The following is a 12942-nucleotide window of genomic DNA, read 5'->3' as shown; positions in this document are numbered from 1 at the left end:
TCTCGGGCTTAAGATTTGACTGAAAAGTTTCATCTGTTTTCTTAGGATTATTTTCCTTAGTTACTTGCCATTTCCCCATTGATTAGCGTTCTTTGTAATGTTCAATAGAAGTATGGATAAAATGGGATGGGACAGAGAATTGATAAGTTACCCCCACCATAATTACTGTACTCCTAGTCTCCCTTACTCTACATTACCCTCCCTCAATGCTATGAAGAGTACAATGCAATATCCTGCTGATAAAAGGTATGGGCAGTTGAAGCCCGGTGTATGCATGAAGGGGAGTTCGCATTCATGGGGAGTTGTCCCGCTTGCTTACTGTCGCTGCATTTCAGTTTGCTGCAACTGAATAGTATGCTCTGGTGTCACACTGCCCATAATGGCATCCCATAATTATAAGCGTGAAGCGACTTGAGGATTTGGAGTACCATAATCAATAATCTAGCATTAGAAAAAGTCTTACACCACATAATTTTTGTTGATGACATTTTGTTTATATGTTGGTCTGGTGAAGTTGTTTTGAAGATGTGAACACATTTTATGATGATTTAAATGTCACCATCCAATCATGGGTACAAATTTCAAGTTCTAACTGATTAGACAGTCATAGAAAATCACTTGCCACTTCAGTTCTGCACATACTCGTAGCACACCAATCCTTTCTCGCCAAAAGTTTAATATTACTCTCCGTTATATAGTGGCAAGTTCAAATTTTGAGACCTCATCAATTATTTAATTTTCAATGTATGTTGTCTTTTTGCATCTTAGATCGTGGTAGAGGTGGTTATGGAGGTGATAGAGGCTTCAGAGGACGTGGTGGCAGAGGTGGAGACAGAGGAGGTGGATATGGTGGCAAAATGGATGGGAGGTGAGTAGCTTCCAAGGTTTTTACATGAATTAAGGGCAACCTATCTGAACGTCCCCCTGGTTTTCAATAAGGCAATTTCATATTCGTAATTAGTTCCTGGCCCTTTGAGCGAAAAAAACGTTAAATGAGTTGTCTGGACTCTCTTGGGCTCCATGCACCTTTTAACCTGCATTTCGATTGTCAGAAATTCATCTTACAGAACAGTAGCTGATTGAAGGGATTAGTCCTAGAGTAGCAGAAAATATCATTTGATATGTTTCATTCTTCAGAATGGGGTCTGGCATGGATTCACATGCTCATGAATATTCCCTGTCAGGCTGGGAATCCTCAGTAAAGAAAAAATCGGTTTGTTTCATTTCTGAACTGTCTTTCTCCTAATAACCAATCACTGAGGTCTGGGTCATACTGCCAGCCAATGACTGCCCTCTACCTAAGCCCCTCCTCTGGCGGCCATCCTCAGATTTATACTGCACATTCAAGTGTTGGGGGTCCTTGTGCTTAGCTCTTGAGCTTTTACTGCGTTTTTTGCTTTTTGGAAGAGTTTTACTCTATTTTTCCGTCAATTGAGCCTTGTGCTCCATCGATCTTCCTTTCTGATTAACAGGGACCCGAGTTTTTCATGGAGGCTTCCAGAAACGTCAGGCCTACGCCGCGTGGATCATGTCGGACGAGAAGGATTCCACCTTCCCTTTCAAGCTTTACACAGACTGCGGTTTACGGAATGTTTTCACAGACGACAAACATTCCCAGTGCCTTTATTGCCTGTACCCGACTTACAAGGAGGAAGATTGTGCATTTTACCGTGAACTCAAGACACGCAAGTTGAAGGATCGGCGCAAGCGTCTGAATGAGTGGCTACAGGCTGAGTCCTTTGCACTGGGTGGGTCCCATGAGCATGCCTCTCTCGGATCTGGGAAAGCTGAGAGGGCTTCGAAGTCCTCCGAGGGCGCCCCTCTCGTGGGAGTCGAACAAAAGGCTAAGCACTGAAAGTCCGCTACCGCCTGGAACGCTGTTGTGGACGGGCTCCTCGGCGGCCAGGGCGTATTCTGCATCTCCTGCTGCATCGATCTCCAGCCAACACTCCGGAGCTTCATCCAAGCAGAAGTCGGATCACCTGGGCAAGGCCTGGAGTCTGCCAAGGAGAAGTCCAAACAGGGTACGGTGTCCAGCCTACCCTCGACGCAGAAGGCCCCAAAGGAGAATGCCAAGCGGGACAAGGTGTCTGGAGTGACCACGAAGGCCAAGCAGGAAAAGGGTCCTGGCCTGACCGTGAAGGCCCAAGTGCACCAGACGAAGACGTCTCCCTCCATCGAGGTGGTGGTAGCGTCCCTCTCGAAGGCCGTGGGGGGGACCCGCAGGGCGCCCCTCTAAAAGCAAGAGTGTCCCTCCCAGGAGGGAAACTGCGTTCCAGCCCATTGAGAAGATCCTGGAGAAGAAGATGCCGGTCATCTCCCCTGAGACCGTCCCCTCTGGACGCAAACAAACTGGGGTCGGGGGAGGCGGTGAAGTCCTCCAGGGCACGAATATCGTCTCTGCAGAGAATGAGGAACTTGTCTACCTCCAGTCCATCCAGGAGGTTGGTAATGACGAGGGAAATGTCGGCGTCATGCCCTAAGACTAGGGCGCTGACGAGGATACCATCGAGTAAGACGGAAAGCCTCTTGACGATATCCCGGGTCCTGCGCCTTTGCCCCAGCTTCCTTCTGCACACCAGCTGCCTCCCAGAGATCTGTCGGACATTCTGCACACCCTCCATACACTTGTATCCGATACACAGAAGAGGCTGCCAGCGACGCCGCCTCCTGTTCTCCCAGCGACTCCGGTGCCTGCCACCCCGCTGATGAGACCCACTGTCCAAGAAGAGGAAGAGACGCCCAATGCCTCCTTGCTACCAGTCGCCTCAATTTCCTGTCCCCCCCACTGGTGAGACAGGGTCTCGCACAGCGTCGATGACTGGCACGGAAGAAGACGATGGGATGGGGAACCTCCCGTTGCCTCCTCCCAGATCCTCCCCACTAGATGAGATCGGCTCATTCCATGCGATGATCTCCAGAGCTTCGGAGCTCTTCCAGCTCGCGCCACAGGAGGGTGGCGGCTTCTTATAACATCGCTGCATGGCGAAGAGAAAGACCATACCGTCAGTCCCATTCTTGGATGACATTTGGGACGAAGGACTGGCTCTCTTGAAGAACCCTTCCACGGCCCCAGCGAAGAAATATAAGGTGCCAGACTCTGCGCCCAAGTGCTTGCAGTGCGGGCCCAACCGTCACCTGACTCGGTGGTCTCGGCAGCAGCCAAGAAGTACTCTGGTTCTTCATCTTCCATAGCGTCCACCCCTCCGGACAACAAGGGGAAAAAATTGGATGCTATGGGGACGGCCAGTTATCTACTCTGCAGTGATGATCATCAAGGCTGCCAATGTTCTCTCTATTGTGCGCTATGACTGGGAGCTGTGGTCCGAATCTTGCACCTCTGCTGGACTTCCTCCCCCTGATTACAAGAGGTCAGAAGCGTTGGAGATTCTGCAAGAGGGGGAGGTGGCGTCAGACCATGCCATCACGGTGGCCACAGACATCGCTGATGCGGGTTTCTGTCAGATGGGGAACAGTGTTTGCCTTTGTCGCCATGGCTGGCTCAAGAAAGTGGCGATAGAGCTGGTCCCGAAGTGACTCCGGGGCTCTGGAGTTTATTCAAGGTACTTCCATGTGTGAAAGAAGACTGGTGGGCTGGAGGCCATGTTTAACCTATGACAACTAAACATATTCATCAAGTCCCAAAAGTTCCATATGGTCACGCTTCAATACGTGCTCGGACAGCTAGAAGAGGGAGACAAATGACAATGAGGAAATGTACATAGAACTAAGGCATGCTGCACTGCGGGCCAGACATATTTGGGACAGATAAAAACAGTAACTTGCAGACAGTGTTGACACGGAAGAAGACGCAATTGTGTAGTAACAATGAATGATTGATCTGGGAGATACGATAAAGCTACGCAAGATGTGTAACTTGGGTATGATTGTATATGTAATGTACCTGTGTGAATTAAAATAAAACTTTTAAAAAAAAAAAGATCACCAAGCGCAAGGAGCGGCACGCAGACACGTTAAAAAAAGGGGCCACAGCACCCCGATACTCGCGAGGACTACTTGGAGGATCCTGTGCCTTTGCCTAGCTCTATTGGAGACACATTTCGGCGCTATAGGGAGGAAAATGAAAATTGTCCACTCTTCTGGCTCATCTAGATGGACCAGAGAAAAATTTGAAGGGTGTATGGACAGATTGGAGAAGTTTCTTGCTTTCAGAGCACCCTACCCCCAAGAGACCTCGGGAGAACCCTCCCTCTGTGCCTGCTTCTAAATTTCTTAGAAATGTAGGACCTTCTCAAGAAGATTACACTTCTATCCACCCCGAAGACGAGATCCAGATGAGCATGTAGCAGGACATTTATGATGATGAGGAGGATACGAACTTCCTACAAAACTACACTGTGGATGACCAGGCAGATCCCATGGGAAACTGGGAGGACAGTAACCAGGTTGAGGCAGAACCATGGGTGCTCCCTACTCAAGGCCAGGACCGGTATGTCGTATTTTTGGATTCCCCTCCCTCCACTCTGGCCAACCAGGCTTCCCCAGTGAACGATCAGATGGCGTTCAATAACCTCTTCAGAAAGGCAGCCGAGTATTTTCAAATGGCCACCCAGGAGGCTTTGCCTGAACAGGACTTTGTGGATGATATCCTCCAGCCAAGCCTTACCTCTTCTGAATTCCATTAAGAGGAGATAGGCTCCTTCCTCGATCAAACCAGCCCAGACTAGGGCAGTAAATCCGAGGGTGGAAAAATGATTTCGCTCATCGCCTACTGACCCAACATACATTAAGGGCCATGCCACCCCCGATTCACTAGTTACCACCGCCCGAAAACGGGTGGGGGTACCCCTTGCTCCAGGAGAGGCGCCTCCCGATAAATAGTCGAAAAGGCTGTACACCTTGGGGAAAACGAATCACCACGGCAGCGGCGTTTTTCACGCGCATAGTAAACACTACGTTGCTTGCTAGTTATTCCAATGTGCAGTGTGATCTACTGCAGGAAGGTCTTCAAGAGGTGCCTGAGCCCGCTAGAACTAAATTACTTGCCATTGTGACCGAGGGCAGGTAGGTCAACCAGAAAGTACTGAAGACACTCTTGATGCTGCGGAGACGGCGGGAAGATCACTAGCTCAAGGCACCCTGCTCAAATGGCATGCTTGGCTCAGGAACTCGGGTTTCAAGCAGGAAATCCAAGCAGCTCTAATTAATAAGCCTGTTGAGACTTATCTCTGTGGTAAGGCAGTCGCCGATGCCCTCGAGACTGCCAAAAAGGAGCATGAGACTCAAGTCCCTTCAGCAAATCACCCAAAAGCAGAGGGGAAGCGGTTCCCGCAGGTCCTTTAGGGGTCAATCCCGTTCCACCTGTATAATAAGGAAAATATGTGGAACTCGGGACAGGCATCCAGCACCCCTGCCAACTATCCACCCAGGGGACAGCGGCAAGGGAGAGGCAGAGGCCCCAACTCAGGGGAGCCACATCCTCTGGTCAGAAATGACCTATTGATCCAGGTGCCCTCCCATGTCACCCGATTGGGGGGGCGCTTAACATATTTCCTTTCGGCATGGGAGGGGAATAACGTCAGACCAGTGGGTTCTCAAGACAGTCGCCCACGGGTACGGTGTGGAATTTACCCGACCACCACAATTCAGACCAACCAAAGCACGACGCCTGAAGCCAGGCCATCTGCAAATCCTGATACAAGAGGTGGAAGCACTTCTCGAAAAGGGCACCATAGAAGCCATCCCTATTCTTCAGGTAAACAAAGGTATTTATTCAGTGTACTTCCTTGTACCCAAAAAGGACCTCACCATGCGCCCTGTGCTAGACTTGCGCCCAGCGAACAAATTTGTCAAACCTCAAGTTTCATATGGTAACTCTGCAGGAAGTAATCCCACTGTTCAAACAGGGGGATAACATGGCGACACTGTATATGAAAGATGCATACTTTCATATTTCAATGTTGCCAGTGCACAGAAAATATCTGTTCATGATAGGACAGGCACTATCAATTCAAAGACCTCCCCTTCAGCACTGCCTCAGCGCCAAAGGTGTTTACAAAGGTTCTGGCAGTAGCGGCAGCACACCTGCGCAGACTATCCTTTCCAGTTTACCATTACCTCAACAACTGGCTCATAACCAGGGACTCTTACGAAACATCCCTATTGAACACTCAGAAGACAGACCTCTTGTTCAGTCTGGGATTCTCCATCAACGAGAAGAAATCCAGCTTAGACCCCAGTCAAGTTAAACAGTTTCTGGAGGCTCTAATTCGGACCAAAGATGGCCTCATCTTCCCCTCCAACGAGAGGGTTCAGAAAATGCTGTTTCAGATCCCTCAATATGTAGCCAGTCGGGAAGTGACAGTACGCAAGGCCATGCAACTTCTAGAAATTATGGCGTCATGCATTTATTTAGTTCCTCACGCTCTGCTGTGCATGCATCCCATGCAAGAGTGGCTCAACAGCCAGTGGTGTCGGGCCAGCGGACAATGGGAAGATCTAATAGTTGTCTTGCCAGCCCTCATTCTCTCCCTGCAGTGGTGGTGGAGGGGAAAACCTCTTGAAGGGGAAGACCTTCACCACCCCTGCAGTAGAAGCCACTCTCACGACAGACGCATCTACGTGGTGGGGGGCTCATCTGCTACCAACAGCCAGCGCATGGAGTGTGGTCTGCACAAATAGCGTCCATCAACATAAACCTGTTAGAGCTATTGGCAGTATTCAAAGCACCGAAGGCCTTTCAGACACAGCTACAGGGGAAAACAGTTCTGATATTGACAGACAGCACCACAGCCATGTATTATCTGAACAAACGGGCAGGCACACACTCCAGGGCTATCCAAGCTGTCCCAGAACATTTGGATATGGGCTCTCAAACACAAGATGTTCCTGCTGGTCCAACACGTTCCCGGCAAACTCCGCCTTCTGGCGGACGTGCTCCGCAGAGATTTCCCACTACCTATAGAGTATGAAGGGCGTATACACGAAGACATCGTCTCAATGTCTTCGCAGAATGGGGCTTCCCAGAGATGAACCTGTTCGCCACTTAGAACGCCCAATGCCAAGACTACACCTCCAGGTATCCCCAGAACCGCTCCAAGTGTAACGGACTCTGGATAGCATGGTTAGGGAAATTTGTTTATGCCCCCCCCCCCACTAACTCCCCTACTCAACAAGGTGGTACACAAGAAACCAGTCACCATGAAATTGGTGCCTCCCCACCCCCATGTGGGCCCGCCAACCCTGGTTCTCTCATCTGATGGAGAGATGTCCCTCTCTCCCCTGAAGTTGCCCTGCCCATACAACATGTTGTCTCAGGACAGAGGGGAGACACTACACCCTTCTCCAACATGGGGTCTGGCATGGATTCACATGCTCATGAATATTCCCCGTCGTCAGGCTGGGAATCCTCGGTAAAGAAAAAACCAGTATCAGTTTCGTTTCTGATCTGTCTTTCGTAGTAATAACCAATCACTGGTCTCTGCGTCATACTGACCACAGCCAATGACTGCCCTCTACCTAAGCACCGCCTCTGGCAGCCATCTTCAGATTTTTACCGCACGTTCATGTGTTGGGATCCTCGTGCTATTGCTCTCGAGCGTTAGTGCTATTTTTTCACGTTTTTTCTAAAAAAAACTTTGTTTTTTCGGTCAAAAGAGCCTCAAGCTCCACCGACTCTCCATCCGATCAACGGGGACCCGTGTCGAATTCACCCTCAAGGGTGAAGATTTCGTCGAGCTACGCTTTTGGAGGACTCCAGAAGTTTCTCAGGCCCGGTCATGGCCCAGGAGAAGGGAAGCTCGACGCCCGGAAAGCTATTCAGGGTCTGCCCTGGATGCCAGCTGCAGAACGTCTTCAAGGAGGACGAACACTCTTTTTGTCTTTACTGCCTACATGAGGACAAGACGCACGTGGAGAAGGACTGTGCGTTTTGCGGCAACATGTCGAAGCGGACCATGAAGGACCGCCATCAACGTCTCGCCAACTGGCTGGAAGGGAAGAGCCCGTCCGGCGAGAGGAAGAAATCCGAGCGGTCTTCTAAGACCTTTGAGGACGCCCCGGCGACGGGGGTCGAACATAAGGCCAAGCACCGCGAGTCCGCTGGCACCGGGAGCGCCGAACGGTCGGGCTCTACGGGCGCCAGGCTGGGCGCACCCTCCCCGGCACCATCAACCACGAGCCAACGCTCTGGGTCGGGTAAGAGGAAGGCCGAGCACCCGGCGAAGCTCCTGGAGAGGCCCCGGTCGAGCTCGGAGGCGGAGCGAGGCAGTGTCCCCCCCCCTCCAGGATAAGGCGGTGAGCGCAAAGGTGGTGAAGGCCTTAATCCATCCGGCCAAGCCCTCTATCGAAACTGTCGCGGCGGCCCTGGCTCAGCCTGTGGAGGCTGCACCAGTGGTGGCGACCTCGGGGCTCAGTCTCCCTGCCACCTCGGAGGGAGTCCTCTTTTGTGCCCATCGATAGGACCCCCGTGAAATCCCCCGTGGGGAAGAAAAAGGGGGAGGGCAGGGCGTCGTCTTAGATTCGGCCTCAACCTCGGAGGAGGAGCTGGTCGAAGTCTTAAGCCACGGCCTCGGCGTGGAAGAAGACCGGCCCGTCGGGATGGATCCCGACGCAGGTGACGACGACATCGTCGAGGGTACCGACGGGGCCCCTGATCGCCCGTCGGATTCCCCTCTGCCAGCGCCGCGAGACAGCTCGGCGGCCATTTTGTTGGCTATACAGTCCTTCTGCTCAGAGATAAGGACGAGACTACGTTGCCGACGGAATCTCTCCCGTCGGGGGACCCAGAACCGGGACCTTCTGGGGTTCCCCCTATCAAGAAAAGAAGGATCCACCCTCCTCCTCCTTTTCAGCCGTCACGCCCCTTCCAGCCCTCCTCCCCGTCTACCCGAGGGGATGATACGGGGACTGACACGGCAGCGACGGGTAGGGATGACGAGGTATACGACGAGGATGTACCGCCGTCGCCTCCCACCAGGGCTTCTCCGCCCGACGAGATTGGATCGTTCCACTCCATGATCGCCAGGGCATCCGAGCTTTTCCAACTCTGCCCTGAGGAGAAGAAGGAAGGTTTCCTTTATCAGCGGCGCGAGGCCAAGAGGAAGACGGTCCTCTCAGTGCCTCTATTGGACGACATTTGGGATGAGGGCCTCACCCTCCTCAATAACCCTTACACGACGCCAGCTAGAAGAGACCGGCACGAGAAAAAGTACCGGGTCCCGGACACAGCCCCCCTGTGCCTCCGGGCGCAGCCTACCCCGGACTCCGTCGTCTCCGCGGCGCCAGGAAAAAAGCGGGGGGGGGGTGCGGCCTCCACATCGACTTCCCCACCGGACGGCGAGGGAAAGAAATTGGACGCTATGGGACGCAGAGTCATCTCGTCTGCAGCGACGACGATTAAAGCTGCCAATGCCTTGGCTATCGTGGCCCGATACGACAGGGAGCTCTGGTACAAACTGGCTCCCCTGCTGGACTTCTTGCCGGACGACAAGAGGGCCGAGGCCCTGGAGATCCTGCAGGAAGGTGAGGTGGCTTCGGACCACGCCATTACCGTTGGCATCGCCGACACTGGGTTCCGCCAGTTGGGCAACGGCGTTTGCCTTAGGCGGCGTGGATGGCTCAAGGCTACGGACTTCCATCAAGACGTTCAGACCAGTGTCCTGGACATGCCCTTCGATGGGAACAACCTGTTGGGGAAAACAGTGGACGATTCCCTTCAGGCCATTAAAGCGGACACCGAGACGGCCCGGGCCCTTGGAGTTCTGCAACAACGACGGACGCCCTTTCGGAGCAGCGGAGGCAAGGGCTCCTCCAAAGGTTCCGGCGGCGGTTTCTCCTCCTACCGTCAAGCGGCTCGCTCGTCGTCTCAGGAGGCCTACAGAGGACGAGGCAAGTCTGGCGGACCCCGCCGTCGTCGCCAAGGACAAGGCGGCAAAGCCTCGTCGAAGCAGGATTGAACCGGCCGTGGGGTCGGGCCCCCACCGAAGCACCCCAGTGGGAGGCCGGCTGGCGAGCTTCGTCAGCGTGTGGGCGTCCATCTCCACCGACCGTTGGGTGCTGGACGCCTTGGCCCGGGGCCACGCGCTCGAGTTTCAATGAAAGTGTCCGCGCGTCCCCCCGTGGCCAGGAAAGAACTTCACGTCCCTCAACTTCTCCTGGAGGTAAAGGCGATGCTCAGGAAGGGCGCCATCGAACTCGTCCCAAAGAGGCTTCGGGGCTCCGGAGTTTACTCGAGATACTTCCTCGTGAAGAAGACGGGGGGATGGCGCCCCATCCTGGACCTGCGACGTCTGAACAAGTTCATCAAGGCGCAAAAGTTCCGGATGGTCACCCTCCAGCACGTCCTGGGTCAGCTGGAGGAAGGAGACTTCCTGTCGTCGTTGGATTTGGAGGATGCCTTCTTCCATATTCCCATCCTGAAGGGGCACCGAAAATTCCTCAGGTTTGTGGTCCAAGGGCGTCATTACCAGTTCAAAGCCCTCCCCTTCGGACTACGGTCGGCACCCAGGGTGTTCACCAAGTGCCTTGCACCGGTGGCGGCGCAGCTGCGCCGCGAAGGGATCCACGTCTACCCCTACCTGGACGACTGGCTCATCCGAGCCAAGACAAGGGAGCTCGCCGTGGTTCACACGGCAAGGACCGTCCAACTTCTCACGGACCTGGGATTCTCCGTGAACTACGCCAAATCCCACCTGGTACCCGCGCAAGACGCTCTGTTTCTGGGAGCGAGGCTCAACAGTGTCCCTTCTGGCCTCACCGTCGGAGGAGAGGACCAGGACCATCCTGGGCAAGGTGCAGCGAATGTTGGTGGCCGACGCGGCCAAGGTGAGGTCCATCAAGCCCCTCCTCGGAATGATGTCTTCCTGCATCTACCTCATTCCCATGTGCAGGCTCCGGATGCGCCCGTTGCAGGAGTTCCTGGACGCGCGCTGGATCCAAACGACGGGCAGCTTCGAGGAAAGGATCACACTCGACGAGAGTTTCCGACGAGCGATCCGGTGGTGGGGCACCCGCGCGCATCTGACGGCGGGCATGGACTTCCAGACCCCAGCCCACCAGGAGACAGTGACCACGGATGCCTCCCTGGAAGGGTGGGGAGCGCACACCGAAAATCTGCACGCAAAAGGCCTTTGGCTCCCGACAGAGAAATCCTTACATATCAACGTCCTGGAGCTCCGTGCAGTGTTTTGGGCCCTCGGGTCCTTCCTTCCGTCCCTCAAGGGCAAGGTGGTGAGGATCTTCACCGACAACACCACCACCATGTTTTACATCAGGAAACAGGGCGGAACCAGGTCCCCAGCACTGTCCAAGGAGGCGCAGGACCTGTGGCATTGGGCAGTCGCCCAAGGGATGTTTCTGGTGCCGTTTCATCTGGCAGGGATAAAAAACACCATCGCCGACTCACTCAGCAGGGAGCTGCACTCGTGCCACGAGTGGGAACTACGGCAGGATCTAGTGGATCGCCTCTTCCGACGGTGGGGCACACCCCAGATCGACCTGTTCGCGACGGCGACGAACTCCAAGTGCCGGAGGTTCGCCAGCAGGTTTCCCCAGGCGAGGAGCATGGGCGATGCTTTCTCGTTCCCCTGGGAGGGCCTGTTCCTCTACGCGTTCCCTCCTTTGCCACTGCTAATCCGGCTCGTCAACCAGCTCAAGAGGTCACGGTGCAGGATGATCCTCGTCGCACCTGCGTGGCCGAGGCAGATATGGTTCCTGGACCTTCTGGACTTGTCAGCGTCCCCGCCAATCAAGCTGCCGGTGGACACGGATCTGCTCTCCAGGGAAGGAGGCGCCATCCTCCACCACGACCCGAAATTGCTGAACTTGCAGGCCTGGCTCCTGCAGCGCTAGAGTTTGGAGGATACAACATACCGGCCGACTGCAGAGAGGTTCTTGCAAAGGCCAGGGAGTCCTCGACTCTTAAATGCTACGGACACAAATGGAAGAGGTTCTCTGTCTGGTGCCACGCACAGAAGATTAACCCTCTTCGGATTACGGCTCCCCAAGTACTGCCGTACCTGCTGAGGCTGGCCAAAGCTGGACTGGCACACGCGTCCATCAAGATTCATCTTGCTGCGATCTCCCGATACACCAGAACCACGGGGCGGACGTCCTTGTGGTCTCATCGTCTGGTGAAAGAGTTCATGAAGGGACTGTTCAGATCGTTCCCGCCGGTGAAGGCTCCGGCCCCGGCGTGGGAGCTCAACGTGGTGCTGACCAGGCTCATGGGACCTCCGTTCGAGCCTCTGCACTCGGCCACGTTGAAGTTTGTCGTGGAAAACAGCGTTTCTTGTGGCCATCACCTCCGCACGACGGGTGGGAGAGATCCAGGCCCTTTCCTGCAAGGCCCCGTACTTGACTTTTCACGACACGAGGGTAGTGCTCAGGACGCACCCCTCCTTCATGCCCAAGGTGCCGTCGGACTTCCACCTCAACGAACCCTTGGTGTTGCCTGTATTCTTCCCGTCGCCTTCGTCGCCGGCTGAGAGAACTTTGCACTCGCTGGATGTGGCTAGAGCGCTGATGTTCTACGTGGACCGCAGGAAGTGTTTTCGGAAGACGTCACAACTCTTTGTGAACTTTGGACCTGTCAATCAGGGGAAGGCTCTCTCGAAGGCTTCCATTTCCAGATGGCTCTCCGGCTGTATCATGTACTGTCATCGGTTGGCAAACCGACCGCTGCCTGGCCGTCCGAGAGCCCATTCCACCAGAGCGATCGCAGCTACCACGGCGTTCCTTTCTGGTGTGCCCCTGCTGGACATATGCAGGGCTGCTACGTGGAGGTCGACGCACACCTTCACGAAGATCTACTGCGTCGATCGGGATTCCAGGGAGGAGTCCAGGGTCGGCCAAGCAGTGCTGCGCAACCTGTTCGCCTGAGGTGAGCCTGGTGGGGAGGTAAGATGCTTAATGTTGAGTTTGATGCAATGCTTAATGTTGAGCCTTTGCCACCTCCCGTGGTTGTGCATGTGTACTGCTATG

At 54.2% G+C, this 12942-nt stretch overlaps 1 protein-coding gene across 5 annotated transcripts in view; it reads left to right on the top strand.

The window, feature by feature from the left end:
- LOC138488148 (TATA-binding protein-associated factor 2N-like) overlaps positions 1-12942 on the top strand; it is a 530913-nt gene that overhangs the window by 492521 nt on the left and 25450 nt on the right. For all 5 annotated transcript variants that reach the window (XM_069614929.1, XM_069614927.1, XM_069614926.1 and 2 more), the window contains one exon: positions 769-868. In XM_069614929.1, the coding sequence (XP_069471030.1) occupies positions 769-868 (100 nt within the window). The remainder of the gene's footprint in view (positions 1-768; positions 869-12942) is intronic.

The sequence above is a fragment of the Ambystoma mexicanum genome, chromosome 9 (assembly GCF_040938575.1).
Source record: "Ambystoma mexicanum isolate Mex_15411 chromosome 9, UKY_AmexF1_1, whole genome shotgun sequence".
Taxonomy (NCBI): domain Eukaryota; kingdom Metazoa; phylum Chordata; class Amphibia; order Caudata; family Ambystomatidae; genus Ambystoma; species Ambystoma mexicanum.
Note: the sequence above shows the minus strand (reverse complement) of the source record. Positions and strands in the feature narration are given on the sequence as shown.